At 38.2% G+C, this 26,312-nt stretch overlaps 1 protein-coding gene across 1 annotated transcript in view; it reads left to right on the top strand.

The window, feature by feature from the left end:
* TLL1 (tolloid like 1) overlaps positions 1-23,425 on the top strand; it is a 133,950-nt gene extending 110,525 nt beyond the window's left edge. The window contains exons 18-22 of the mRNA XM_032187417.1: positions 6,222-6,347; positions 7,762-7,889; positions 17,461-17,674; positions 20,917-21,167; positions 23,232-23,425. Coding sequence (XP_032043308.1) covers positions 6,222-6,347; positions 7,762-7,889; positions 17,461-17,674; positions 20,917-21,167; positions 23,232-23,366 — 854 coding nt within the window. The 3' untranslated portion in view covers positions 23,367-23,425. The remainder of the gene's footprint in view (positions 1-6,221; positions 6,348-7,761; positions 7,890-17,460; positions 17,675-20,916; positions 21,168-23,231) is intronic.
* The last annotated feature ends 2,887 nt before the right edge of the window (positions 23,426-26,312 follow it).

Below are 26,312 nucleotides of genomic sequence, written 5' to 3'. Positions count from 1 at the left end.
TTTAGTGGGGTGTAATTTCATTGGCCAGATCAGAGCTATGACAATTTATATCATTTGAGGACACAAATTGTTGAATAAGTTTAGACATGAGTGAAACTCAAGATGTGAAGAGAGATTTGCACAACAGCAGTCTTTGCAATTACCCACTGAGACTATAATAATCTGATAATAATATTATCAGATAATAATCTGGCTGTGGCAGAATAACAACTGGTGTTAGAGGTGTCATTTTGCTTAGTGCTTTTCTTGTGCACACACATGCGTAGGTATGTAAAAAACAAACAAAAATCACAAAACAACAACTAAACAGTTTCCCCTCCTAAAACTCTGGAAACCATCCAGAAACATTTGGGTTTTGAATTTTGCCTCAGGTTTTTCCATAGCAGTTAAAAATTTGAATCTGGAGTATCCTGATTGTTTTTAGCATGTAGCAAAACTAATGTGTCGTCTAGTGTATTACCAGGCACCATTATTAGGGTTTGTTCTCTAAAACTCTTTAGCAAAGCTGAAATGAAAATGGTATTTCAGTGATCAGCTTTAATAACATTGACTATGACAAAGAAATATGAATTAATATATTGTGTGATAGAGGATGTATAAAGGATGAACAATGAGGTAAATAACTATCAAAACAAACAGATTAGAGATTCACAACTTCCAATATTTTCCCATTATAACTTCTTTGATGTTTTTCTTAAGGAATGATGGAAAAACAAACAAACAAACAAAAAAAGGAATTTATGAAGCAATTACCTTTCCTCTATTTTTTTGTCTTCTGAAGTATATAATCTCTAACAATCATGTTTCTCTGGTCATAGTTATTCAAATCTGTCTTTACATATAGTAGTAACTTACAATTTTAAAATAATACTTTACATTAGTAAATGACTTTTCAAGGTTTACTCAGTATGTGTAGTTAATATGCACATGACAGAGCTTCCTCCTAAAAACACACAACTAGTCATTTCATGTAAGCCTAGGAGTGACAGCAGGAATTGTCACATATTACAACTTTTTACAAGAATATATATTGACATGTTCCACTTCTAAAAATAGCCAGTAAGTGTTGGTTATGTACTTTCAGTATCTGTAAAGCTATGGCAGATAAGATTGGCAATAATTGTTCTGTAATTTGTAAGAACTGTAGTTCAGAAATTATGGCTTGTGGACTTGTTGAACTTGTTTAAGTTCAGTTAAATTTTGGTTCTACTTAAAGTGATATTTTCCTTTTCACCGATTTGTATTATATATATAAATATATAAATAAATATATATATAGTGATTGTTTAAATAATCTATTAATATTATGAATGTGGCTTAGGAAGAGCTCAGGTCAATGCTAAATGTTTAGGAAAGGCTGGGCTGTAATTCATGCAATTCAAAGCATCAGGTTATAATCCTTCGGTACCATTATTTCATTTATCTCTTTCACTTCTGAATGAATTATTATTATCATGTGTAAAAAGATATTTCCTGGTAAATTAAAAAAGCTAAGTTATAAATGACTCCATTGATCAAAAGAATAAATTCATTAGCTGAGGCTGTCTGAATAAAAGTAGTTTTTAATAAATCAAAATGTGTTATATGTCCTGAGTATAGAACATATCTAATCCTCTTCAAAGAAACATAGCTTGATGTAAGTAGTTTTTGAGTTTGTAATTATATACATCTACTGAATGCTTCATAATGAATTTCTGCTATAATGTCTCTTATAAAAATATATATAAAATATAAATATATATATAAATATATAAAAAGATATAAAAATCTCTCTTATTGCATGAGTTCAGACATTTTTTATATTTTTCTCAATTTTCTGGTTGTTATTGTTTCTAGAAGATTCTGTTATTCCTTATTACTTGGCTTACCAAATTTGACAATATTTCCTGATCAAAACGGAAACTTTGTAATGCTTGAGACAAATCAAACTTTGAACTCAAACATGAGGCTTACATCTCAGAATAACTAATTGGACACAACTTTCATGACTGTCAGAAAGTGTTATAATTTTCTTATTCCTTAATTCCTTAATATCAACATAATATGCTATTGGTCCATCGATTAAGCATGGACTTGAGACTTCACCTCATGTGTTTTGACTTTTGTGGGTTGATAGATGATCTCTGCTCAGCTGATGATGCTTTTTATTTGTTGCCTCTTTATAAACTTGTCTTCAGAACACAATTTCGGAATTATATCTGCCAAGAAATAGTTAATATTAGTTCTTGGTGTACAGGATACTTGCTAGAAGGCATTTAACAATTTTATCAATTAAATCACAATAGAAGGATTTGTACGTATTTAGTTATAAAGAAGCGTTGGGAAAAAAAAATCAATAATAAGTAGAGCAGTGCATTTTGCAGTCTATTCACCAGTAAAAGGCATCTGCAAAAATCAGCAGGAGGGAGGTAGATAAGTCAAATAAATATGAAAGTTAAGGACTGTACTGTGTTCCTCAAGTAGAGACAAGGAACTTTTAGAACTTTTTTTTTTTTTTTTTTTTTTTTTTTCTTTTGTCATATCTTTTAGTGGAGAATCGTGCATCCCTGGCTACAATTGAGAAAGAATGGCCCAGCTCCAGCTCAGATGACAGAAAACAGTTTTTGGGTGATTGAAAACCAATGCGATAAACTGTGAAAGCAAACATTGACACAGGGCAACACATGACCTGCACTAGAAAGCTATTTATGTTGATATAAGAAGACATGTAATCATGTTTTTGGCTGTTAAATTGTGTTAACAGCCAGTCAGGTGCTATTGGAAAGTGAGAAAAACTTTTTTTTAACATTCAGTAAAATTTACATTTGATGGGACAATTCTGAAGAAAGCTCAGTTGAGAGCCATTATCTGTCTAACTGCCAGGAAGAATGTTACATGGTTATAATCCAGTTTCTTCGGTGTAGAGGAGAAACTAGGGAGTCATGCAATATTAATTTTTTAATGCTTTTGCTAAAAAATTTTGGAATTGGATATTAGGCTTCTAACTAAGAGCTTCCAGAAGTGAGGTGTAGTGTGGTGTCCCCCTTCCTCCCCCCTTTTTTTTCTGTCCTTCTCTCTCTCTCTCTCTCTCTCTCTCCTCTGCTGCTATTGTTGGAAGTCAGTGATTAATTCCTATCTATTTGACCCATAAGAATAGGGGAGTGTACAATAACTTCATAAATTTACTACAGGAAGGAAAAAAAAATATTAAAAAAACATTGTTCTGTGATGTTTCTGAGAAGCTAGCTTAATCATTTCTTTAAATCACTCTTTCTTTTTTGGTATATTTAATACCCTCTTATAATGTCATTGACTGCCTCCATTTATCATGAATTTTAGTTGTGTTTTAAATATGTGATTCTTTGCATGATCATTCCAAACAGGTGTGGTATTTGAAATAATATAAGAATGAAGTTTAGGGTATTTTTTCTTGGTTATCAATTCATTAAGAAGTTAAAAGAGAAACCTAGGATCTTTTTAGTCTTGAGAAGATTTGTTTTGGAGCACAAACTCATCTCTGGTGCCATCCTGGTACATTTTTTTCCACAGACAAGAAAGCTGCCTGCAAAGAGAAAATTTTTGTTTTTGAATCTTGCAAGGACTTGGTACAGGTCCCTTCAGGCCGAGTACGTATTATTCACAGACTGGTGGCCTCTGAGGGTCTCAGAGGTACGACCATTTGTCCTCTGAATGATTTAAATCTAACATTTTGTTGAGAATGGATCTTTCCATGTTCTGAATACTGAAATGAAAAAAGAAAGAAAGTATCCATTCAAAACCGGGAGACTCATTTCCATCTGTCAGCATAACAAATGGCTTTGGTTTTACATGGCAAAACATTTGTTCCTATAACTAATACAGACTAATTGTTTTTTCATGAATTTTTAAAACTGGGCAATCAATTTGACAGAAAGTCTGTTCCAAATTATGAAGTGTGAGGAAGGCTTGTTCAACAGTTGCATACTTGATTAACCATCTACAAATAATTATTGTAGTTCAGATATGTTCCAAAGCTTCTCTATTCTACCCTCTGTCCATTGTTTTATAGTGATTTCATCTCTGAAGAAGTCCAACATAGGACTGTTCACTTATGCGCTGTCTCTTAAGAGATTATTTTACAGAGTGCATACTTACTTAATGTTAAAATACTTTTCCCTATTTTGTGCTTTGGTGGAAGGTGAAAATTGAGAGGGTGTTTATTTAGAATTTGCATACATACTCCCTACTTGAAAGTTGAACTTGAATGCATTTTGAGCTTGCCTTCCATTTATTATGTTATTTTGGTAGAAAACTAAACTTATGCTTAGGGGGGGAAATACTGAAGCATTTTCTTCCTATTACGTCTAATTTTTCATTTGCTTTTTACTATTCTTCATTTGTAACATGGAATTAATTTATGATAGTGCTTGCTTTTGCAAAAATGAAAGATTAAATATTTTGTTTGAAATTGAATGAATTTATTACCTCAGTTTGAAACCTGCATTGCAAGATGCATAAACAGTGTACTTTTGTGCTTTTATGCTTCTTTCATCATCAAAATGACAACTAATATAAGCCTTTGGATATTTGATTCTGGGAGCTATGTATATTTTTCTGCTGTTACTTAACCTTCAAATCTGTTCACATTTTCAGAAAGCTTCCAAGACTTTTTGGTGCAAACAGATTTGAGATTTACAGGATTAAAATGCAGTAGAAACTTGGGTTTGACTTGCAGGATTGTTCTACATCATCATCTATTACAAGGAGAAACTGATTTTTCCTGAAACACCTGCAAGTCAATGAGTCAACAATGTATGTGTTGCATACATTTCAGCAGATAAAGCCGATATGTATGCAATTATAATGCAGACTTTCTTTGTTGTGTTACTGAATATAAGCAACTATAAAGGGAGGGAGTAAAATACGTTAGTAAGACAACAAAAAGAGACTTAAATTATCTGTAGTCGTTTGTAATCTATAGAAATTCTTACTGTGCCTGCTGAAGTCTGAACATCGCATGTTACCTTGTTCAAAGATAACACTCACTGCTGCTTTCCAAGGCACATGAGGCTGAAGGGGCTGCATGCTCTGCATTCCAGCTCTGCAACTGCTGGACCTCTGGGATGACCATAGTTCCTTTGCTCTTTTTCCTCTTCTCTTTTGCATGTAGAAATGGTGGAGTTTGTAAGATAGTGTGCATACTTGGGTGTGTTTATGTGTATATATGTATATACACAAATGTAATAATATATGTATATATTTTTATACATCAGGTTTTGTGTGTGTATGTATATATATGTATACAAATATATATAACCACACACACACATGTGGGTGTATGTGTATGTGTATATGGACATCTCAGTAGCAGTATGCCTCTCTTAATGGACTGGCCTTGCCTAAAATGAAAACAGCTGACATAGAAGGGTGGCAGCTGAGGCCACTCCCTTGACTGACAGCCTGTTAATCTAGTTTGGCTTTTTTCCATGTAATGAATTTGTAGCTGTTTAATGCAGGTCATATTTCCTCCCCTACTCTCTGTTTTTACTTCTAACACACTAAAAGCTCTTTTAAGGGATTATATGTTAATAAACTGAACTGCATGCTATATTGTAGATCTCCTTGAAATAATTAATACCAGTTTCTTTTGTATGTTTTTCAATTAAATGTTTTCCTTTTCAAGATGTTCTCTAATGTCCAGATTTATTAAAAGTAAAGCACACTGCCAGTCTGCTGGAAAGAAAAATCATCTTATTCAGAAAGTTTATGTTTAGTCATTCTTATATCTTTAATGTGCAGAACTTGCAACCTTGCTTGGCCTCTGTGTGCCTTTCACAATACTGCAGTTAAGTTGTGGAATTTGCATAAAGCTAGAATACTTTGTGTTGTCCATAAATTGCACTCCCAGTGTTCACCAAAATAAATATCAGATGATATATTTATGAAATCTTTACCAGCAAGACCACTTGAAAGAGTAAATGATAGTAACTGTCTTACCTCCTTTGATTTAGCTTGTTTGTTTTACTACTGTTCCCCTCCCCTGAGAGCTATCCCCCACTTCTTAGAAAGATGAGATAGGATATTTGTGCCATGGTGTAGGACAAGCAATGAGTGTATAGAAGTTAGGTACCAAAAAAATGAGAAGGACTATGCCTTAATTTATCCTTTTCTGGTCTCAATCACTGTGCTAAACCTTTTTGTCTTTGGTAAAAAGCACTACTGGTGTCTGTAATGCTCACCTATCCTTGCTGTGTATTTCTTAGACAAGGATGAGTGTTCAAAGGACAATGGTGGCTGCCAGCATGAGTGCATCAACACAGTAGGAAGCTATGTTTGCCAGTGCCGAAATGGATTTGTGCTACATGAAAACAAGCATGACTGCAAGGAGGGTAAGTAGTATGGTATTTGGTCAGTAGATGATACAATTCTTTCAGAAAGATCTTTGCAGATATTTCTTTTCCAAGGAAAAGAAAGGAAAGAATGGGATCATGCAGTCGTAGGCATTTGGGCTTAATTGCTCCCTTGCCCCTCTTCCCTCATTCCCTCCATCCATAGCTCTTGTGTGTGGCTGAGTTTGAGGTTCCATGGAAACATGGTTTAAAAAACTTGGAGTTATTGACCACTCAGCTTAAACGAGGAGTGCTACTTTTAGTAGTGAAGTGTAGAGTATTTAGAGCTGTGACAGTATATTTATCTAATGAAGTACATAACAGAGGGGCAAGAGTTTTTGGAGAGAAGCCTGGCAAAGTTGTGATTTGCTCCCAATAGTGACTGAACCCCAAGGTACGGGTGAAACAGTAGCTATCTTCAAGAAATTCCTTTCAGGGTTTATTTTAGGGGACATATTCAGACAATCCAAATTTCAGTCAAGTTATACATCTTTCTTCCCATTTACTGTCTAAAGGTGTAGCAACCTCAGAAAACAGTAGGCTTGGGGATGTAAGTAAAATTTAGATTATCTGCAAATGAACTGTACATGTGCAATATCATAGGAGCTACTGTAATTTCTCAAGGCTGTATTCTAGCATGGATCTAATTTGCTACTAAACATGTGTCCCTTGTGAATAGCTTGCATTATGCCTGGTGTTGGGATGATATTTGCCTCCTCTAAAATATTCTTGCCAAATAATTTTCTGATGTTTATAAAGCAAATTAAGGTTGTTAAAAAATGAAAGACAAAAGGAGATGAAGCAGGTTTTTTTTGCTTGCCTTGTCTAAGTTTTAGATTTTTCATTTATTGAGAGAGGCACTTCTGGAAACAGTTATGATTTGAATGACTAAGCTGTTCTTGGTACATACTTACAATTCAGTCTTTGCTGTTTTCTGGTTGTATATATTTCCCTAGAAACTGTGGTTTAGAAATCAAAATGATTGCTGTGCAGCAGCAGCATGAAAATTAGTGAGAAAAGATAAAAATAAATTGTTCTAGAAATACCATTTGAAGTTGGATTGGCAAGATTTCTCATGTGGATTCTCATACTTATTTGCAAGCAGAATGGGGGGGGGGGTTAGCAGAATATTTAATTATTTTTCAATACTTTGTTTATGTTTATTTATTTACTTATTTAAAAAGTAATCCATTGTAAACAACAATATATGTTTCACGAATCAAAGCATGCTGGGTTAATTGCCATAAAGTGTTCATCAAAGGGGAGAAAAATAATCCTGCACACCAAGAAGGTGCTAAGCTGCCTTCCTACTAATCCCTTCCATTCAGTGGGTCCCCTGGCAAGCAAGAGTACTTCTCTGGCTACCTCTGAATATAGACCCCCAGACTAACTGATGCTATTACTGTTGGCATAGCTGAGTGTGAACAGAAGATCCACAGCCCCAATGGCATCATCACGAGTCCCAACTGGCCCGACAAATATCCCAGCAGAAAGGAGTGTACCTGGGAAATCAGTGCCACCCCCGGGCAGAGGGTCAAATTGGTGAGTTTCTACCTACCCTTTTTTTTTGCTCATTTCTTCCACCAAACCTGCTTCTTAAATGACTGCACTCGATGATTTGAAACTGTTACTCATCTTTACTATCCAATTTGCAGCCAAAGGTAAGATGTTTTAAAGAAACCCTGCTGATTCCTGTCCATTCCTGGCAAACTGGGGCTGCTCATTGTGACAGAGCTGTGAGTTAAACTTTGTGATCATTGCACTGTGCAAAGCAAAGGGCAGGAGGAATCCTTTTCTCCTATGAGAATTTAGTATATCAATGTTGCAATTCATAAAATTTGCACAAAGTTTTGAAGAATATGGTAGAATACATTTACGCAAACTCCAATATATACAATATTGGAAGCAATATTAGAAGTTATGAACAGTCCTCTTCACACACCTTTTGCATTTCTATTCTTCACTTTTTGAAGAGGAAAAGAAGACCCAAAACCCAAGAATCTGAAATTCTCATTTAAAGGTGGCTCCAAATCTTAACATAGGTAGAAGAGCAACTTTACAAGTAGAGTTATGTGACCTTTGTGTCTAGCTGGCTGAAGACAGTTCTGATGGCTGAAGACGGGCTAGCAGAGCTCAGGGAGCTCTGCAGACCTGCTGAAGTTACGTAACATTTTTACAAAGCCAAAGACATGGACCTGTCCGGGAGGCTTGTCTGCTGTGAGCTCAGCCTCAGTGTTTTTTGGTACTTGGGGGAAAGCCGCATGACTGCCTCTGCAATACCTGTGGCAAATGGCTCCTTGGTTCAGTGGTGAATTCCTCCCATCTTTCCACATCTTTCACTGATCTGAGAAAAGGGGGATAGGTTTCTAAAGAAATGGTGTTTAGAATCCATGCACAGAACCTTCATTACAGGTGTTAAAACAATAAACAAATGTGCTACAATAATACCTGTAAAGAAACAAACAAACAAACAAACAAAAAAAACACCACTGATATTTGCACAGGCATGCAGAGTCTTTGTCCTGAAGAACTTACCAATGTGAACATGCTAGATTTGCAAATGAAAATAAGAATTGCAGTACACACAAAAATGCCACAGAAAGGGAATTGGGAGTCAACTCTCTCCATAAAAAAGGTAATTTAAATGCTTTGGAGCAAATAAACTTGAGTCATGTCTCTACTTCAGAAAGGTAGAAGCAATAACCTAGTTTGATATGGGGACGAAAGGGATATTGCCATCTTATAACTCCTGACCTTAAACAGAGCCATAAACTCTGTTACTCATGCTGATGTGAGATCATTTGTTGATTCCAGTTCTCCAGAAGTAAAATGGTCAATGTATCCCTACAGAGGGGGGTGAGGGAATGAGTGGTATGAGTGATCTGCCCATTTAGGGGTGAAAAGCACATTTTTAATTCAGAAGGCCTTCCGTACTGCCAATTAACAGTATGTCACCCTGGCTGCATAAAACAAAGCCAGCCAGGCATCTGCATAGGTGTGTTACTATAAAAGCTTTTTCGGTGCTTTTAACCTCAGCAGGCAGAATTTCAGCATTTATATTTCTTTATTGATATATCACATGGATCTATTCTAAAATATTTATTTATTTATTTATTTTTAAATTGTATTTTGCCAATGAAATTGGAAAAAAATAGACTTTTCCTAGATATTTTTTTAAAGAATATCTCCATGATTTAGAGCCTGAAATACACCTTTCTGTGAAACCCAGTGGGGTCAGTCTACTAAATGCTGCATGTATTAATATCTTTAAAATCTGTCTACTGCAGCAAAATGCCAAATTATTAATACCAAAGCAATACTTCCACTATAGATAAATATTTTTTCTTGGACTTCCACACTGTATTTAAGTTTACTCCTCATGGTTTACTTAGCCAAATTAAACAAGGAGAGAATTGATTTCTTTACATTAACAAACTACATGAATTGTTAGGCTGTGCTTCATTTTCTGAGGGATGTGTGTGTACAGAAACTAATCTTTTCTTGTGATTGCTCTCGCTCTGATAATCACTGAAGTCTCTTCCTGAGAGGGGTAAAGTTAAGCATTTGGTGTAATTAAGAAGCCTATCAAAAAAAAAAAAAAAGAAAAAAAAAAAAAGAATATGCACTTCAGAATTTTTACATGAAATGTGAAGATAAAGACAGCTTTGAAAATGTATGTACCAGAGAGAGATTTTCATAAGTTAATCAGCAGGATGTTTATAAGAGACAGACTGAAGTATCCCATTCAGGCAGCTATCCATAAGTGCCACCAACATATCTAGTCAGTAAAGTGCTATAGATAGGTTGGCTGTTCAGAAGCTGTACATAACACTTCTGAATACCATTCCTCCTAATAAGACAATCAGAGTAGTAACTGTAGTGATGGAAGGGTAGGTATTCAAACGTATTTGTTGCAGGAAAGGCCAATGTGATTTAATTATTACTACCAACTTCATTAAGTTATTTTTGAACACTGTTGACATTAAATAGTAGAGAGAAAGTTATCACCAGCTCTTTGGTTATGTTCAACTTCAAGTTGTGTTAGTTCTTCCCTTACCAAGCCTGTTCACAGCCTGTTGCTAGGACCTGACCACTTTAAAAAGAATAAGAAAAAAAAGGAGATTGTCTCTGAATGTTTGAAACTATTAGTTATTTTGATTTTTTTCAAAGACCTAATGTTAAGATTTGCTTTTCCTTTAAAATAACGTTTATTTGATTCTACTTATTTCTAGACTCAATTGCTAGGCTGTCAGTGGATTTAGGATTTTTTTCTGTTCTTCTTTGTGGGACTCAATATAATGTGCTGTCTACCTACAGGTATAAGAATCTTGGTGATTATTCAAATGTTAGAAAGAATAGATGTGCCTTACAGTTCATAGTGAGAGGCATTTCCTAGAGAGCAATCTTTTGTGCTGATGAGAAATGGACAAAATTTGTAATTTTCCTTTTAAAGGAAAATTGGATGACATCTATCACTGCTGTTGACTCCAAATTGGCTTAACTCAGTTCTGTATTTGACTTACACTCTCAGCTTTCCTTCCTTCCTTCCTTCCTTCCTTCCTTCCTTCCTTCCTTCCTTCCTTCCTTCCTTCCTTCCTTCCTTCCTTCCTTCCTTCCTTCCTTCCTTCCTTCCTTCCTTCCTTCCTTCCTTCCTTCCTTCCTTTCTTTCTTTTCCATTTGCCGAGGCGATCAGCTCCGGGGCAGACGCGTTCTGCAGCAGAGCGGGGGATCGGGCCAGGCAGGGCTAATTTTTCCGGCATCGAGCCTACTTGAGGGAGCCGCCAGAACCCGGCAGCCCTCGTGAGGGAGGCTGACGAGGCGAAGGCGGAGCCAGCAGCGCCCCCTCCCCAGCCGTTCAAAAGCTGCCTCTAGGGAGCGCAAGTGACCAGGAGTGCGGCGAACAGGGCGTGGCGCGGCAGTTAGCGCGGCAGTTCACGCAGGAAGGGCAGAGCGCTCCTCCTTCACACAAACAACACCTCCTTAACAACAGCCGTAGCTAGATGATAATGGTCGCCATCAGGCACAGCGCACTCTCCAGGAAGTCGGTACACACCCAGACCGACTACCCGTTAAAAAATGCCGCAGTTCAGGTCACCGGATGCAAGGAGTGTCTGAACCTGTTGCTGCCATCGGCGGGAGGCAGAGAAACTGCGTGCGTGAGGTGCGAGCAGGTGGATGACCTGGTCCGCATGGTGGCGGAGCTCAAGGAGGAGGTGGAGAGGTTGAGGGCCATCAGGGAGTGTGAGCGAGAGATAGACTTGTGGAGTAACTCCCTGCAGGGCCTCAAGGGGAGGTACCGAGGTGAGACTCCTCAAATGGGGGTGGACCCCCTGCCCTGTAGCTGTCGGGCAGAGGGAGGGGATCTGGGAGCTGAGGAGGAATGGAAACAGGTCCCTGCTCGACATCGCAGGCGACGCCCTCCCCTTCCGGCCCCACATTCCCAGGTGCCCTTACACAACAGGTTCGAGGCCCTGGAGCTCGACAGACCAGTAGCTGAGGAAGAGGTAGCAAATGTTCCCAGGAGGATGCCTAGGGTGAGGAGGTCGACTCCACGCCTCAGGACTGCCTCCATCAAGAAAGACAGGAGGGTTATTGTTGTTGGAGACTCGATTCTTAGGGGAACAGAGGGCCCTATATGTCGGCCTGACCCTACCCGTAGGGAAGTCTGCTGTCTCCATGGGGCCAGGGTCAGGGACGTTGCCAGGAAGCTTCTCAACCTGGTACGCCCCTCTGACTATTACTCTCTTTTGATAGTCCAGGCGGGCAGTGACAACATCGAAGAGAGAAGCCTCAAGGCTATCAAAAGAGACTTTAGGGGACTGGGTCGGTTAGTGGATGGAGCGGGAGTGCAGGTGGTGTTTTCATCCATCCCTATGGTGGCAGGGAGGGGTTCAGAGAGGACACGGAAAGCCCACCTGTTAAACACGTGGCTCCGGGGCTGGTGCCAACGCAGAAATCTTGGGTTTTTTGATCATGGGACACTTTACTCAGCACCTGGCCTGATGGCCGCAGACGGGTCCCTATCTTTTAGGGGAAAAAGGATCCTGGTCCAGGAGCTGGCAGGGCTCATTGAGAGGGCTTTAAACTAGGTAGGAAGGGGGATGGGGCTGAAGCTAGGATTGTTGGGGCTGTGCCAGGGGGAACGATGGCAAGGCCGGAGGATAAGGCAATGGCCCAGCTGAAGTGCATCTACACCAATGCACGCAGCATGGGTAACAAACAGGAGGAGCTGGAAGCCATCGTGTGGCAGGCAGGCTACGACTTGGTTGCCATCACGGAGACGTGGTGGCACCAGTCTCATGACTGGAGTACTGCAATGCATGGCTATAAGCTCTATAGAAGGGACAGGCAGCACAGAAGGGGTGGTGGTGTGGCTCTCTATATTAGAGAGTCTTTCGAGGTTGTAGAACTCGAGGCTGGGAATGACAAGGTCGAGTCCCTTTGGGTTAGGATCGGCAGGGACAACAAGGCTAGTGTCCTGGTCGGGGTCTGCTATAGACCACCGAACCAGGATGAGGAGACGGATGAGGAATTCTACAGGCAGCTGACAGAAGTTGCAAAATCTTTAGCGCTTGTACTCGTGGGGGACTTCAACTTCCCTGACATATCCTGGAAGCACAACACAGCCCTGAGAAAGCAGTCTAGGAGGTTTCTGGAGATCGTGGAAGATAGCTTCCTGATGCAGCTGGTTAGTGAACCTATCAGGGGTGGTTCCCCGCTAGACCTTCTCTTCACAAACAGAGAAGGACTGGTGGAGGATGTGATTGTCGGGAGCTGTCTTGGGCAGAGTGACCACGAAATGGTGGAGTTCACTATTCTTGGCGAGGCCAGGAAGGGGACCAGTAAAACCGCTGTATTGGACTTTCGGAGGGCTGACTTTGAGCTGCTCAGGACACTGGTTGGTGGAGTCCCTTGGGAGGCGGTTCTGAAGGGCAGAGGGGTTCAGGAAGGCTGGGCGCTCTTCAAGAGGGAAATCTTAATGGCGCAGGAGCGGTCTGTCCCCACGTGCCCAAAGACGAGCTGGCGGGGAAGAAGACCAGCCTGGCTCAACAGAATTGTGGCTTGATCTTAGGAGAAAAAAGAGGGTTTATAAGCTTTGGAAAAGTGGGCAGGCCGCTAGGGAGGACTTTAAAGATGTAGCGAGGCTGTGCAGGGACAAAATTAGGAAGGCCAAAGCTCATCTGGAGCTCAATCTGGCTACTGCCGTTAAAGATAACAAAAAACGTTTCTATAAATACATCAACACAAAAAGGACGACTAAGGAGAATCTCCATCCTTTACTGTATGCGGGGGGAAACTTAGTTACAAGAGATGAGGAAAAGGCGGAGGTGCTCAATGCCTTCTTTGCCTCAGTCTTTAGCGGCAATACAGGTTGTTCTCTGGATACTCAGTACCCTGAGCTGGTGGAAGGGGATGGGGAGCAGGATGTGGCCCTCACCATCCATGAAGAACTGGTTGGTGACCTGCTACGGCACTTAGATGTGCACAAGTCGATAGGGCCGGATGGGATCCACCCAAGGGTACTGAGAGAACTGGCAGAGGAGCTGGCCAAGCCACTGTCCATCATTTATCAGCAGTCCTGGCTATCGGGGGAGGTCCCAGTTGACTGGCGGCTAGTAAATGTGACGCCCATCTACAAGAAGGGCCGGAGGGCAGACCCAGGAAATTACAGGCCTGTCAGTTTGACCTCAGTGCCAGGGAAGCTCATGGAGCAGATCCTCCTGAGAGTCATCACGCAGCACTTGCAGGGGAAGCAGGCGATCAGGCCCAGTCAGCATGGGTTTATGAAAGGCAGGTCCTGCTTGACGAACCTGATCTCCTTCTATGACAAAGTGGCGCGCTGGGTGGATGAGGGAAAGGCTGTGGATGTGGTCTACCTTGACTTCAGCAAGGCTTTTGACACCGTTTCCCACAGCATTCTCCTCAAGAAACTGGCTGCTCTTGGCTTGGACTGGCACACGCTTCGTTGGGTTAGAAACTGGCTGGATAGCCGGGCCCAAAGAGCCGTGGTGAATGGAGCCAAGTCCAGTTGGAGGCCAGTCACTAGTGGCGTCCCCCAGGGCTCGGTGCTGGGGCCGGTCCTCTTTAATATCTTCATTGATGATCTGGACGAGGGCATTGAGTGCACCCTCAGTAAGTTCGCAGATGACACCAAGTTAGGTGCGTGTGTCGATCTGCTTGAGGGTAGGAAAGCTCTGCAGGAGGATCTGGATAGGCTCGACCGATGGGCTGAGGTCAACTGCATGAAGTTCAACAAGGCCAAGTGCCGGGTCCTGCACCTGGGGTGCAATAACCCCAAGCAGAGCTACAGGCTGGGAGATGAATGGTTGGAAAGCTGCCAGGCAGGGAAGGACCTGGGAGTGATGGTGGATAGTTGGCTGAATATGAGCCAGCAGTGTGCTCAGGTGGCCAAGAAGGCCAACGGCATCCTGGCTTGTATCAGAAACAGTGTGGCCAGCAGGGCTAGGGAGGTGATCATCCCCCTGTACTCGGCTCTGGTGAGGCCGTACCTCGAGTACTGTGTTCAGTTTTGGGCCCCTCGCTACAAGAAGGACATGGAGGTGCTTGAGCGGGTGCAGAGAAGGGCGACAAAGCTGGTGAGGGGCCTGGAGAACAAGTCCTACGAGGAGCGGCTGAGGGAGCTGGGCTTGTTCAGCCTGGAGAAGAGGAGGCTCAGGGGCGACCTTATCGCTCTTTATAGGTACCTCAAGGGAGGCTGTAGCGAGGTGGGGGTTGGCCTGTTCTCCCACGTGTCTGGTGACAGGATGAGGGGGAATGGGCTTAAGTTGAGCCAGGGGAGTTTTAGGTTAGATGTTAGGAAGAACTTCTTTACTGAAAGGGTTGTGAGGCATTGGAACAGGCTGCCCAGGGAAGTGGTGGAGTCACCATCCCTGGAAGTCTTTAAAAGACGTTTAGATGTAGAGCTTAGGGATATGGTTTAGTGGGGACTGCTAGCGTTAGGTCAGAGGTTGGACTCGATGATCTTGAGGTCTCTTCCAACCTAGAAATTCTGTGATTCTGTGATTCTTTCTCTCCTTCTCTCTCTCCTTCTCTCTCTCCTTCTCTCTCTCCTTCTCTCTCTCCTTCTCTCTCTCCTTCTCTCTCTCCTTCTCTCTCTCCTTCTCTCTCTCCTTCTCTCTCTCCTTCTCTCTCTCCTTCTCTCTCTCCTTCTCTCTCTCCTTCTCTCCTTCTCTCCTTCTCTCTCTCTCTTTTTTTTTTTTTTTTTAAATCCATGGGATTTTATTTAGATATAAGTGACACTATATATTTAGCATCATAAAAGTAGGATGGCTGACAACAATTTGAGAGCAACAGGAGGAACTGCTGTACAGCTGGTTTTACTGCCCCTACATTTTTTTTCCCGTAATAGAGAACACTAACTTTCCTGTGAAATGAACCTATGCCACTGTATCATTCAACTCTCACTGCCAACTTTTCACAAACTGAAAGTTATATTCTGAATATTTTGGTTCTCTGGGCAAAAGGCTTTATATTTTAGCTGTTGATATTTCCTTTAGTTCAGCTGTGAATATAAATTACCATCACATTTTACATTTGCTGAATTCCACAAGAGACTCTGAAGGTCAGATTTCCTTTGTTGTACCACATAGAATGAATAATTATATGCATTCAATATATGCATAATATTTGTTCAGTAACTGACCGTTCAGTTGTATTCTTTTCAATATTGCTTCTTAATCCTTTAGTGTTTTGTGTTTATTCTACTTTTTGTAAATAGCTATATAACTACTTATGAGTGCATTTTTACTTGGTGTTTTTATGATATTTTGAATTCCACCTTGAATTGTATGTTATTTGTGAAAATTCACAAAGATGTGTATGTATAATGCATATGTATAATGCATTCTCAATGCTCATGGGAGAGGAAAGTACCAACTTTTTGATCTTTAAGGCTCAAGTTCAGATATGACCCTTGTCAAAAAGCCACATCTGAAATCTCTTAGTTGTTGTCTTGAAATAAATTTATTGATAACAGTCCAGTCTTGGAAGACACTCTTCCATATTTGAAAAGCAAGTATTAGTCATATCTGCTTTAGCAATTTCTGTAGGGTGTGACATATGCCTTTGGAAAATGCCTATGGTTGGACACTCCAAATCTGAGAAATCTAAATGCCAAAAGTTTTTAAAAGTAGGTTGGTCAGGCTCTGCTTCAAAGGACACTTAATATATATTTTTAATAGAACTGAATTTGTCCTTACAAGCTTCCGTAAGCACTGATAGAGACTGTGAGAATCCCCAGGTGCTCAGAAACTGAAATAAATGCTTTGAAGTGTAGAAGAAACATCACGGATTTGAGATGAAGTAGTTTGTGATCATTGTGTTCAGACCATCAGAGCAATTTGAATCTTCTAGGGAGAGGTGAGGAGGGTGAATGTGTCTGCTAAAATGTTTTTTTGTTGTTGTTGTTGTTTTTTTTTTTTTTTTTTTTTTTTTAAATACAGTCAAAATCATTTTGCTATTTTTCATAGTAATTTCACTAGCAAAAATATGACGTTAGCATGAAGGATGCAGCATGAAATATTATTAGTGTTGTAACAATAAAAATAGTATCTCCAGATAATAGATTAGAAAATATAATTATCACATATAACAAGTCATGTGGAAAGGTCATTCTCAAAGGCTTCGGTAGTGGAGGGACGTTAAAAAAAAAAAAAAAAAAAAAAAAAAAAGCATTATGATTCCCAGATGTTTCAAGGCCTCAACTATCTGAGGAACCAATAGATTTCCTGCTTTTCGCTTTGTTTCAAATGTTCTGTGAAATTTGGAATAATACTATAAAGGGCACGTATTCAAAAGAAGGCCATAGTATTCTAGATTTAATATTCTGTTACAGATACTCATTGACTCTAAAGATTCCCTTTTATGTGAAGGGAAATTGACAGTTTTAATCATTATTCCACTCTCAAAAGTGGTACGTGATTCAAACCTACAGAGTTGTAGGAGCAGTAATGCTAAATCTGTCATCTTTACATCTACGATGTATGCTGAAACATGCTAACAGTACAAATGTACGTTATAAATACAATACTACGTTGCCTCTTTTTTTAATTATTTGTTTTTCTTTTTTCTTTTTTTTTTTTTTTTTTCCTAGACCTTCAATGAATTTGAGATAGAACAACATCAAGAATGTGCCTATGACCACTTGGAAGTTTTTGATGGTGAAAGTGAAAAATCACCAATTCTGGGACGCTTATGTGGCAATAAGATACCAGATCCTCTTATTGCTACTGGAAACAAAATGTTTCTTCGCTTTATTTCTGATGCATCAGTGCAAAGAAAGGGCTTTCAAGCAACGCACTCTACAGGTCAGAAAATCAAGATGTGGTTTACTAATAATTTTCCCTTCATTCTTTAGTAGAAGATATTTACTTTTTACTAACAAACAGGATGAATTAATAGATAACACAATGTTACAACTAAATCTAATATAAACCTTAAGTTTCATTAACCTTAAGTTGGAAAAGTCAGAGAATGCAAATAATATGCATTATATATGCATATTATGCATAATATGCAAATAATAACTCATATTGTAGTCATTTCTTTCTCTCTCTTTGCCTCTGACTTTCTATTTTTCTCTTTCTCTTTTTTTTTTTTTTTTGCTTTGTCTTTTTTTAATAATTTTATAGGAAAATAAAATAATTAATAATAATAATTTTATAGGAAAATAAAATAATTAATAATTTTTATAGGAAAATTATTAAAATATTTTGAAACAAAAAATCTGATAAAAAGATGATGTTGGCATAGACAGTCTAAGAAATATTTCCTAGGTTTCATTAGTTTGTAAAAGTTTCAATAGCTTTTCATTGTATTTTATATGGCAATACTTCACTGGGGCATGAGATGCGCCTCTATTACTTTCCTCTTCTAACTTAAACACAAGTTTGGGCTTTGTATAAACAGCTATTATTTCCTGTAGAGCTAAAAAGGAAAGACAAGCCAAGGAAGAGTAAGAAAAATAATACTGAAAACTTTCTTAAGACAGAAAGAATATAATCTCTTAGAAATTTGCCATTTAATTTTGTTGTTTTGCAGAAATCACTGAAATTGAGAATAGTATTTTGCAATTGCATTAATAGACGGGGACGTTTTCAAAGTGCGTGCTTTATTTCCCAGACGTTGTTTGGCTTACAGTGGCCCCTAGTGCTGAATCTCTGAACTTCCGTTGCTTGCTGTAAGACGAGGAAAACGTTTTTGTGTGATTTTTTTTCGTTTTTCTTCATTTTTTCTTCCTCAATATCTGTCTTTACTTTCAACAGTTCATTTTCTTTCATCCAGTTTTTGGAAATTAATGCTAATGCAGAAAATATTTATAAGTACCTGTTTTAGTACATAAAGTTTTCTGACAGGTAGCAGTCATTAATGGAAGGATTAGACGCTGTTCATACCATTTGATATTATTCATCAAGTCGATATGTAATGCTCAGCTAATCATACATCAGTTTTAAAAATTCTTATTTTTTTCTTCTGCTTTGTTGAGAACAATTCTAAAACTGTGTTAATTTAATTCCCCCTTTTTAATTTCCCTTTTAATTTTCCTGGAAAAGCAGTAAACAACAGTATATGAACTATTTTTCCTCTTCATGATCTGAGCCTGGAAAGTGCAAAGCTTAACCACCTATCAGTCAATTTATGTTTTTCTTGTTTAAGATTCTGTTTTACAAACATGTCATCATTTGTCTTTCCCACCTCGGTAAACACTTCCCTTAGGCAGAAAATTAGATAGAAATAGTAATAATTACTCATATTAAATTACCATGAGGTAAATAATAAAAGGTCAAAAGTCTTGTTAGAAACAGGTGTTATGAAACTACCATTGAAAAGTGCTGCATTTTATATATATGCCTTATTTGTAAAAACTTTTTGAGCAAGCTTTTTTTTTCTGAGAAAGCCTAGAGAATAAAATCTGCCCTGTTTTTAAGAATGTTGTAAAAATAATTGTTTGCCTCCTTAAGCTAGAATATCTATTTCACTAGACTGTTTTTGCATGAAGTGTTCATTAAGTTGAACAGCACATCACCTGCATGTGAATTGAAGCACCAGTGAATGACAGACAACCCAGAATTCGTAGCCTTGAGACCAAAACAGTTGTTCCATTTTACCTCCGTGATTTGCACTCATGCCCAACGAATAGATACCCAAGTGTTTAAACAGTGCATTGTATTTTATTATTATTTTTCTAGCAAATAATAATAAACATGATAACACTATAGCAAACAATAAAGATTCAAAAAACAGATTGGATAGAAAGACTTCCCAAACTTCCCCAGGTAGAACAAACAAATAAAGAAGAAATTCTTTATAAGGAAAAAATTCTTTACTCTGAGGGGGTGGTGAAGCCCTGGCACAGGTTTCCCAGAGAAGCTGTGGATGTCACACCCCTGGAATAGTTTAAGGCTGGGTTGGATGGGGCTATGGGTAACCTGGTCTAGTGGGTGGTATCCCTGCCAATGGCAGGGGGGTTGGAACTGGATAGCCTTTAAGGTCCCTTCCAACTGAAACTGTTCTGTGATTCTGTGAAAGGGAATTGCCATTTTCTGCAGCTGCTAGTATGGCTATGCATTTTCTTTAAGGACGTGTCACAGTTCACTATATATATATTTTTTTTCTTTAGCAGAAAAATAATGATAAAACAGTCATAAAGTAAATGGAATTTAAAAAAAAAAATACAAAAGGAAAAACAACAGTTAGAATAGCAATGAGAAATAAATGCTTGAAGGATCTTGTTTGTCCAACAGCTTGATAGACAGTAAAGTTCTTTATTATCTAATTTATAAACTCTTTAAATAGTTATAAACAAGCTCTAATGCAACATACACATTTTATGCCTGTGTAGAAACAGAGATTTATAGTCTGTTTTTGGCATAGGGCAAGGTTCTTCAGTTTAGAACTTGCCACAAGAGACTTCCTCTGTCAGTGACAGCTTTCTCCCAGCCAGGACCTTTTGCAGAGAAAAACCTGTCCGTGTCCATGAACTACAAAACAAACAAACTGGCAAGGTTAGCTGTAGTGTTTAGTATTGAACTGGTTCTCCAGGCACAGCATTATGATTAAATTTGACACTCTTATGTAACATAGGACTCTTACATGTGCTCCTGTTGATCGCTGACTGCATGTGCTAGAGCTGATACTCCCCCTCATCCCCATCACTTGTTAATGATGTCATTAACCCATGTCAAAAAGCTGACACCACTGACACCACTTAGAGCACTTGCCTTGCTCTCAAATGACCACCTGAAGGAGGTTCTACCTCTTGAACCACTTTCCTTATACCTTTGGCATTCCCTTTTGTCTTTTACTTGAAAATTATGAAATATTCCCAAGTCTTAAAATTTATTTATTAAAATACATATACATGTATATTTAGAGGAAACATGGAATGGATCTGTCTTCATACTGGGTAGTATTTCACTCAACACATCATTTGATTGACCTGTTTGTGGAGTAAAAATGTACTCTGAATAAGATGGGGCAGCTATGGAAAGAAAATTTTAATTTGCACTGAATAAGCTTCTTAGTTCTCTTTTCCACCCCAACTTTTCAGAGTGTGGTGGTCGACTGAAAGCTGAAACCAAGCCCAAAGATCTGTACTCTCATGCTCAGTTTGGTGATAACAACTATCCAGTTCAGGCGGACTGTGACTGGCTCCTGGTGGCAGAGCGAGGCTATCGAGTTGAGTTAATGTTTCAGACTTTTGAGGTTGAAGAAGAGGCAGACTGTGGTTATGATTACATGGAGCTATTTGATGGTCACGATAAGTCAGCAATGAGACTTGGTCGATTTTGTGGATCTGGGGTAAGTAACCAGGTGATAAAGCTTTTCTTTCTTCCATTTTATTTATTTATTTATTTATTTTTTCACTGCAATTAAACATAGAAAGAAAGAAGAGGCAGAGGAAAGAAAGGGACAAGAAGAGATGAGGTTATCTTACTACACCTTATGACAAAGCTACCAGATTATCTACCCCATTTTTTTTTTTTTATATAATTTTAGAGGCTTGTACTAAAATGCACCAATGGTATTTGAAAACTTTCCCTTGAAATACTTTCAATAATAGATATTCTTGTCTAGTTATTGATCAAAGTATTGTAATGTTATGTTAAGTTTTAGGTAGCTGGCAATGGAGTGCTTTTCAGTGCCCCCTTCCCCCTCCTCCCCCCCCCCCCCAAAAAAAAAAAAAAAGGTAGCAGTGTTTTCAGTGTTTTCCCATAGAGAGAAATGCATTGGTGTTGAAAATTATCACATTCAAATTCTGTCAATGCAAAAGAAGAAACCACATTTTATGGGAAAGGGGCACCTGGGAAATATTTATAATGCAGTTGTCTATTGCTTAAATCTGATTCTAGGAAAAAAAAATGCTCTTAACTATGTTATTAATATGGGCCTTAAGAAAGCTCTGTCATTCCAAATCTATCTCTGACATGGATTAATTGTGAGACATGGAGGACATTGTATAGGTGACATCGTGGAAAGGATGCATATTATTTCTACTTCCAGAGTTCCATTGTTCTGTTGGCTACCTGCCTTGTGAAAGCTGGTGCTATGATCCCACAAGTCCTCATCAAATCCTTATATATGTGCAAATGCAAGCACAATTTCATACATAGTCATTGCCTATGTATGAAAAGGTTTACAAAAGGCTCTACATGAGATGGTAGGAGCTCTTAATCAACCACATTCTACTTTTTGGATATAACTACAGTGCCTGATCAGTGCATCTGAGGTGATGGCATCTCAGTCATTCAGACTAGTTGCCAGCTTAAACCCTTTTTAAGGCATTTTAATGATACTTTAGATGAAGGAAAGGTGCTACCACTGAACTGCAGGCAGTGTATGCTAAGGGAATTGCTACCACTGAGATCAGCATCTACTACGTTACACATAACAACACTTTTCAGACTAAAAAAAAGTTTTTTTTTTTTTTTTTTTTTTTTTATCACTGTTAATCACTGTTTTTGTTTTTCTGCTATGGTATGGATGAATGGCTTCATAGACTGTTCCAAACCAAGTGCGTAAAAAACATGGAATTAAATAGAAAAGCCGTTGAAAGCAATTAATCCAAACTGAAGGTCGGGTAGGGGCGGGGGGGGAGGAAGCACTGTTAATACACATTACTACTTTTTCAAGTTTAGAAAAAGGACTTGGTATTTCAGTTAGTACTTCTGATCAATGTGCTTCAGTAATAAAGCAGGCCACCATGAGGGCTGTGAAGAATATGTTTGAGAATAGGCCAATGCTGGAGTCAATTGTTTGTCTAAATATAGAACATTATGAATGGTCCTGCCCTCTCACTTACATGACTGCAACAGAACTGTAGAAGACATCTGGGAAGGACAAAAAAAAACGAAAGAGCTTCAGTTTTCCTTGTCTCTTAAGAAAAGGTTGCAGAGATATTCAATACAAATTGGAGAAGGTAAATCAGATTTGGAAAATATTTAGTTTAGCATTGATTTAGATTGTATGAAAGGATGCTGTTCAGTCTCAGAACTCAAGATTGAAAGAATGCTTGGATACACTCAGTACTCTGAGTACAAAAACCCAAAAAGATGTAATAGATTATTTCAAAATTTCTGTTAGCAAGTAAAAATTCAAACATCTTGATATAAGCTGGCCTTCCGCTTTTAGGAATTTAGGATAGCATTTCCTCGGTCTGCCTTAAAAATTCATACCCTGTGACTTAGAGCTGAATGAGTAGAAGTAGTTTGTTAGTTGATATAAGATGACACCACGTGCAATTACACAACTACACAACATGGCATAACAGCAAAAGAGAAGTATCCATAAGAAAAAATCTGAATGAAGGGGATAAATACACAAACTAGGCATATAATTTATTTATTGTTTGTTCATTTATTTTAGCCACCAGAAGAAATCTATTCAGCAGGGGAAGCTCTTTTACTCCACTTTCACACTGATGATACAATCAACAAGAAAGGATTTCATATACGATACAGAAGTATAAAATATCCAGATAGTGTGCACACCAAAAAATAACATGAACCTCTATGTAAGGAAAGGAGAATGTGGAAAAAAAAAAGAATGCGCAATGGAAAAGAAGGAAAGTGTCTTTTTTTTTTTTTTTAACTGAAGTTATTAGCACAAAATGTTTTATATGAGTTCAGTTGAAATTATGACTTATAAGACCAGAGTCTAAAATAAAATTAAAAAACAAAACAACAACAAAAATCTGTCCCAGTGGAATAGACAAGATGATGATATGCAGGCTCCATACTCGACACTTCTCTGTGAAGCTGGTGAAAGGACTTTGCATGCTTCCAGGAGAATATGAAAGCTTTTGTTCATAGTTTGATGTTTGTCATAGATGCGTGCAGATTCAATCAGTTGTGTTTAGGGCAAGTGACCCGTTCTTCCTTCTGACAACTGTTTGTTGTCCAGGAGAAAAAAATAAAGCTCTTTCAGTTCACACTCAAAATACTCTCCTTATATCTAATTGCTTTAACATTGTATCTTGCATACATTGTGTACAACGACTTGAAAGAAGATATGAAATGGGAAGGTCTTCCTGCATTGTTCTGTATTTTTTACCAATTCATCTATCATATCAGGTTATCAGTTTTGAAACTGGAAAGTCATACTTCTGAAACATAACTGATCTTCAGAGTACTTTGTTTTACTAATGACTGAAGTCTGAACTGTTACACTGGTCATCGGTTGCTTGACCAATCACTAGTTGACTGAATTTGAACAATGTAAGAATCTGAAAATGTTAGGTTTACTGGTAAAGTAAGCTATCTCTGATGATGTGCTCTTATTTTGCACTGAACATAGAATATAGACTGAGATGAAAACCTGTCATGAATCAAAATATGTATCCATGAGAGGCAGAAATAGTATCATCTGAAACTCCTCCTATTGAATTTGTTTTTGGCAGTACATTTGGAACCACTACTAAGCTTTATTTCATCAGACCTCTTTATAAACGAGCTAACAGCCTGATTTAGCTAATCAGAAATGAAGCTGCAGCAGCATCCAAGTGGGAGGTTTCCTAAAGATTCTTTTTTGGGGGAAGAAGAGTATCTGTGATGGTGGAAAAAGCAAAACAAAACAACGGAGGATTTGTTTGTTATCAAGAGTGAATTCCTATGGTGCTATTCCATGAACATTTAAAACAAAAACAAACCAAGAAGTTTTAGACTTTTGAGCCAACAGCTTGCAGATCATGAATGTCTCCCTCTGAGTGGCTGCATCTGAAGAAGGAAGGCTTTACTGCTCTGAGGGAGGGCAGGTTGCAATGGCAGCACTAGTCCTGTGGAACAACTACTACTATTGCCTTAGAATCCTCGCACATGATCAGACAGATCTTCCTGTAGATACACCTCTAATTTGATAAATAATTCGACGACTCAGATGTTTTAGCATATGCTAACAGAAGGATCTTCAAGAGAAAACACCATCTGCAGAATGAGATCATCTGCCTGTAAATACAGTGACTTGCTTTTGATGTAGACATATGTTATGTTTAGAACTGAGATACTTTCTATGTGCTTTAGGCCATACATGGCTTTAGTCATAATGTATATGCATTATGTAAGTATTGTATGAATGAGTGCTCCAGGGGAGTGAGAGGTATTGTGTGGATGAACACAATTGTTTCTTTATGTGCCAAGTTCTATCAGGACCCTGTTCGACTGTAGCAACTTTTCTTTAAAGGCTTCATAGACAGATAACGAGGATTTCTAGTTGGCAAGAATCAAGTTAAAAGTATTATGTTTCACTCTACAATAAATATTATTTTGATATCCTTTGATGTAAGTTGCTACTCAGATTAGCTTAGTTTCTGTTACATTACTATGAACATACATTGGCACTAATAAATCTGATCTTTTTTTTTTTTTTTATAAAAATAAAACCCAAATGTCTGTATAGTTGTCTTTCACTGCTTTAACAAGTGTATTACTGCTATATATTATCATTTTCATTTTCAAACAACTTACGTGAATGAAGTTCAACAACTGAACAATTACTGTATTTTTATAATGCTGCTTCATTATCCTTTTTTTTTTTTTTTTTTTTGGGTTCATTTTTTTTTTCAGGATGTTTGCACAAGGATTACATTTTATCCAAGTTGTTTTACTACAAAAAGTCAGGAAACTTACTGTAGAAGTCAGAAAAGAGTTGTCATAAACTTTGATTACAAAGTTAAAATATGTTTCTCTAATTGCTTATCCATTTGTAGATCCCATATTGCTTAAGAGCAGTGAAGGTGGTGTTCTTAATGATCTTGATGATGGATGGACAGTCTGGTTCATATCTTCTCATTGGCCTCATGATTCTTTCAGGTGCTGTTGAAAAGGGACGTATTTCTGAGTTGTAGGAGGTTTCTCCCTTTGTAATGAAAATTGCATATTCAGTGAACTCTGTGTTTAAGTATGCCTTATAATTAGCCTAACAATGGGAAAATAATGAAAAAACTATATACAGTGATTAAGTTGTGAAAAACTATGCAAGTTTCCCCCAAATCTTTGCAAACGAGATTTTTTTTTGGCAACATAGTATTTAAAGATCTTGCCTGTTGACTAGTCCACAAAACCAGATACAAAATACAATAGCCTTCAAGACCTATACATACAGCGTGTCTAATGACAATGCTCCCAGTAGGATGAAGATGGTACTTATTTTAATTCCTGTTTGCCACAACCTTTCTGGACTATGGGCAACCTGCTGGATCTGTAACTTGATATAAAGATTTCACCTCAGCTCTGTAAAGAGCACCTGATATGTGCAGAGTAGTACTTACTTAGTACGTTATTAAAATCAGAATAAAGTGTCAAGTTGATGGAATATGCTGTCAGGAATATGACCTGTTTAGTTGACTGGCTCTTGAAGAATTTAAATTTGTGGTCAATATCATGCTCAGGTAAGAAGGAAGATATGTTTGTGAAAGGCTATTCTTCCATCTTTAGGAAAAAGAAAACAAAA

Source organism: Aythya fuligula, chromosome 4, assembly GCF_009819795.1.
Source record: "Aythya fuligula isolate bAytFul2 chromosome 4, bAytFul2.pri, whole genome shotgun sequence".
Lineage (NCBI taxonomy): Eukaryota > Metazoa > Chordata > Aves > Anseriformes > Anatidae > Aythya > Aythya fuligula.
Note: the sequence above shows the minus strand (reverse complement) of the source record. Positions and strands in the feature narration are given on the sequence as shown.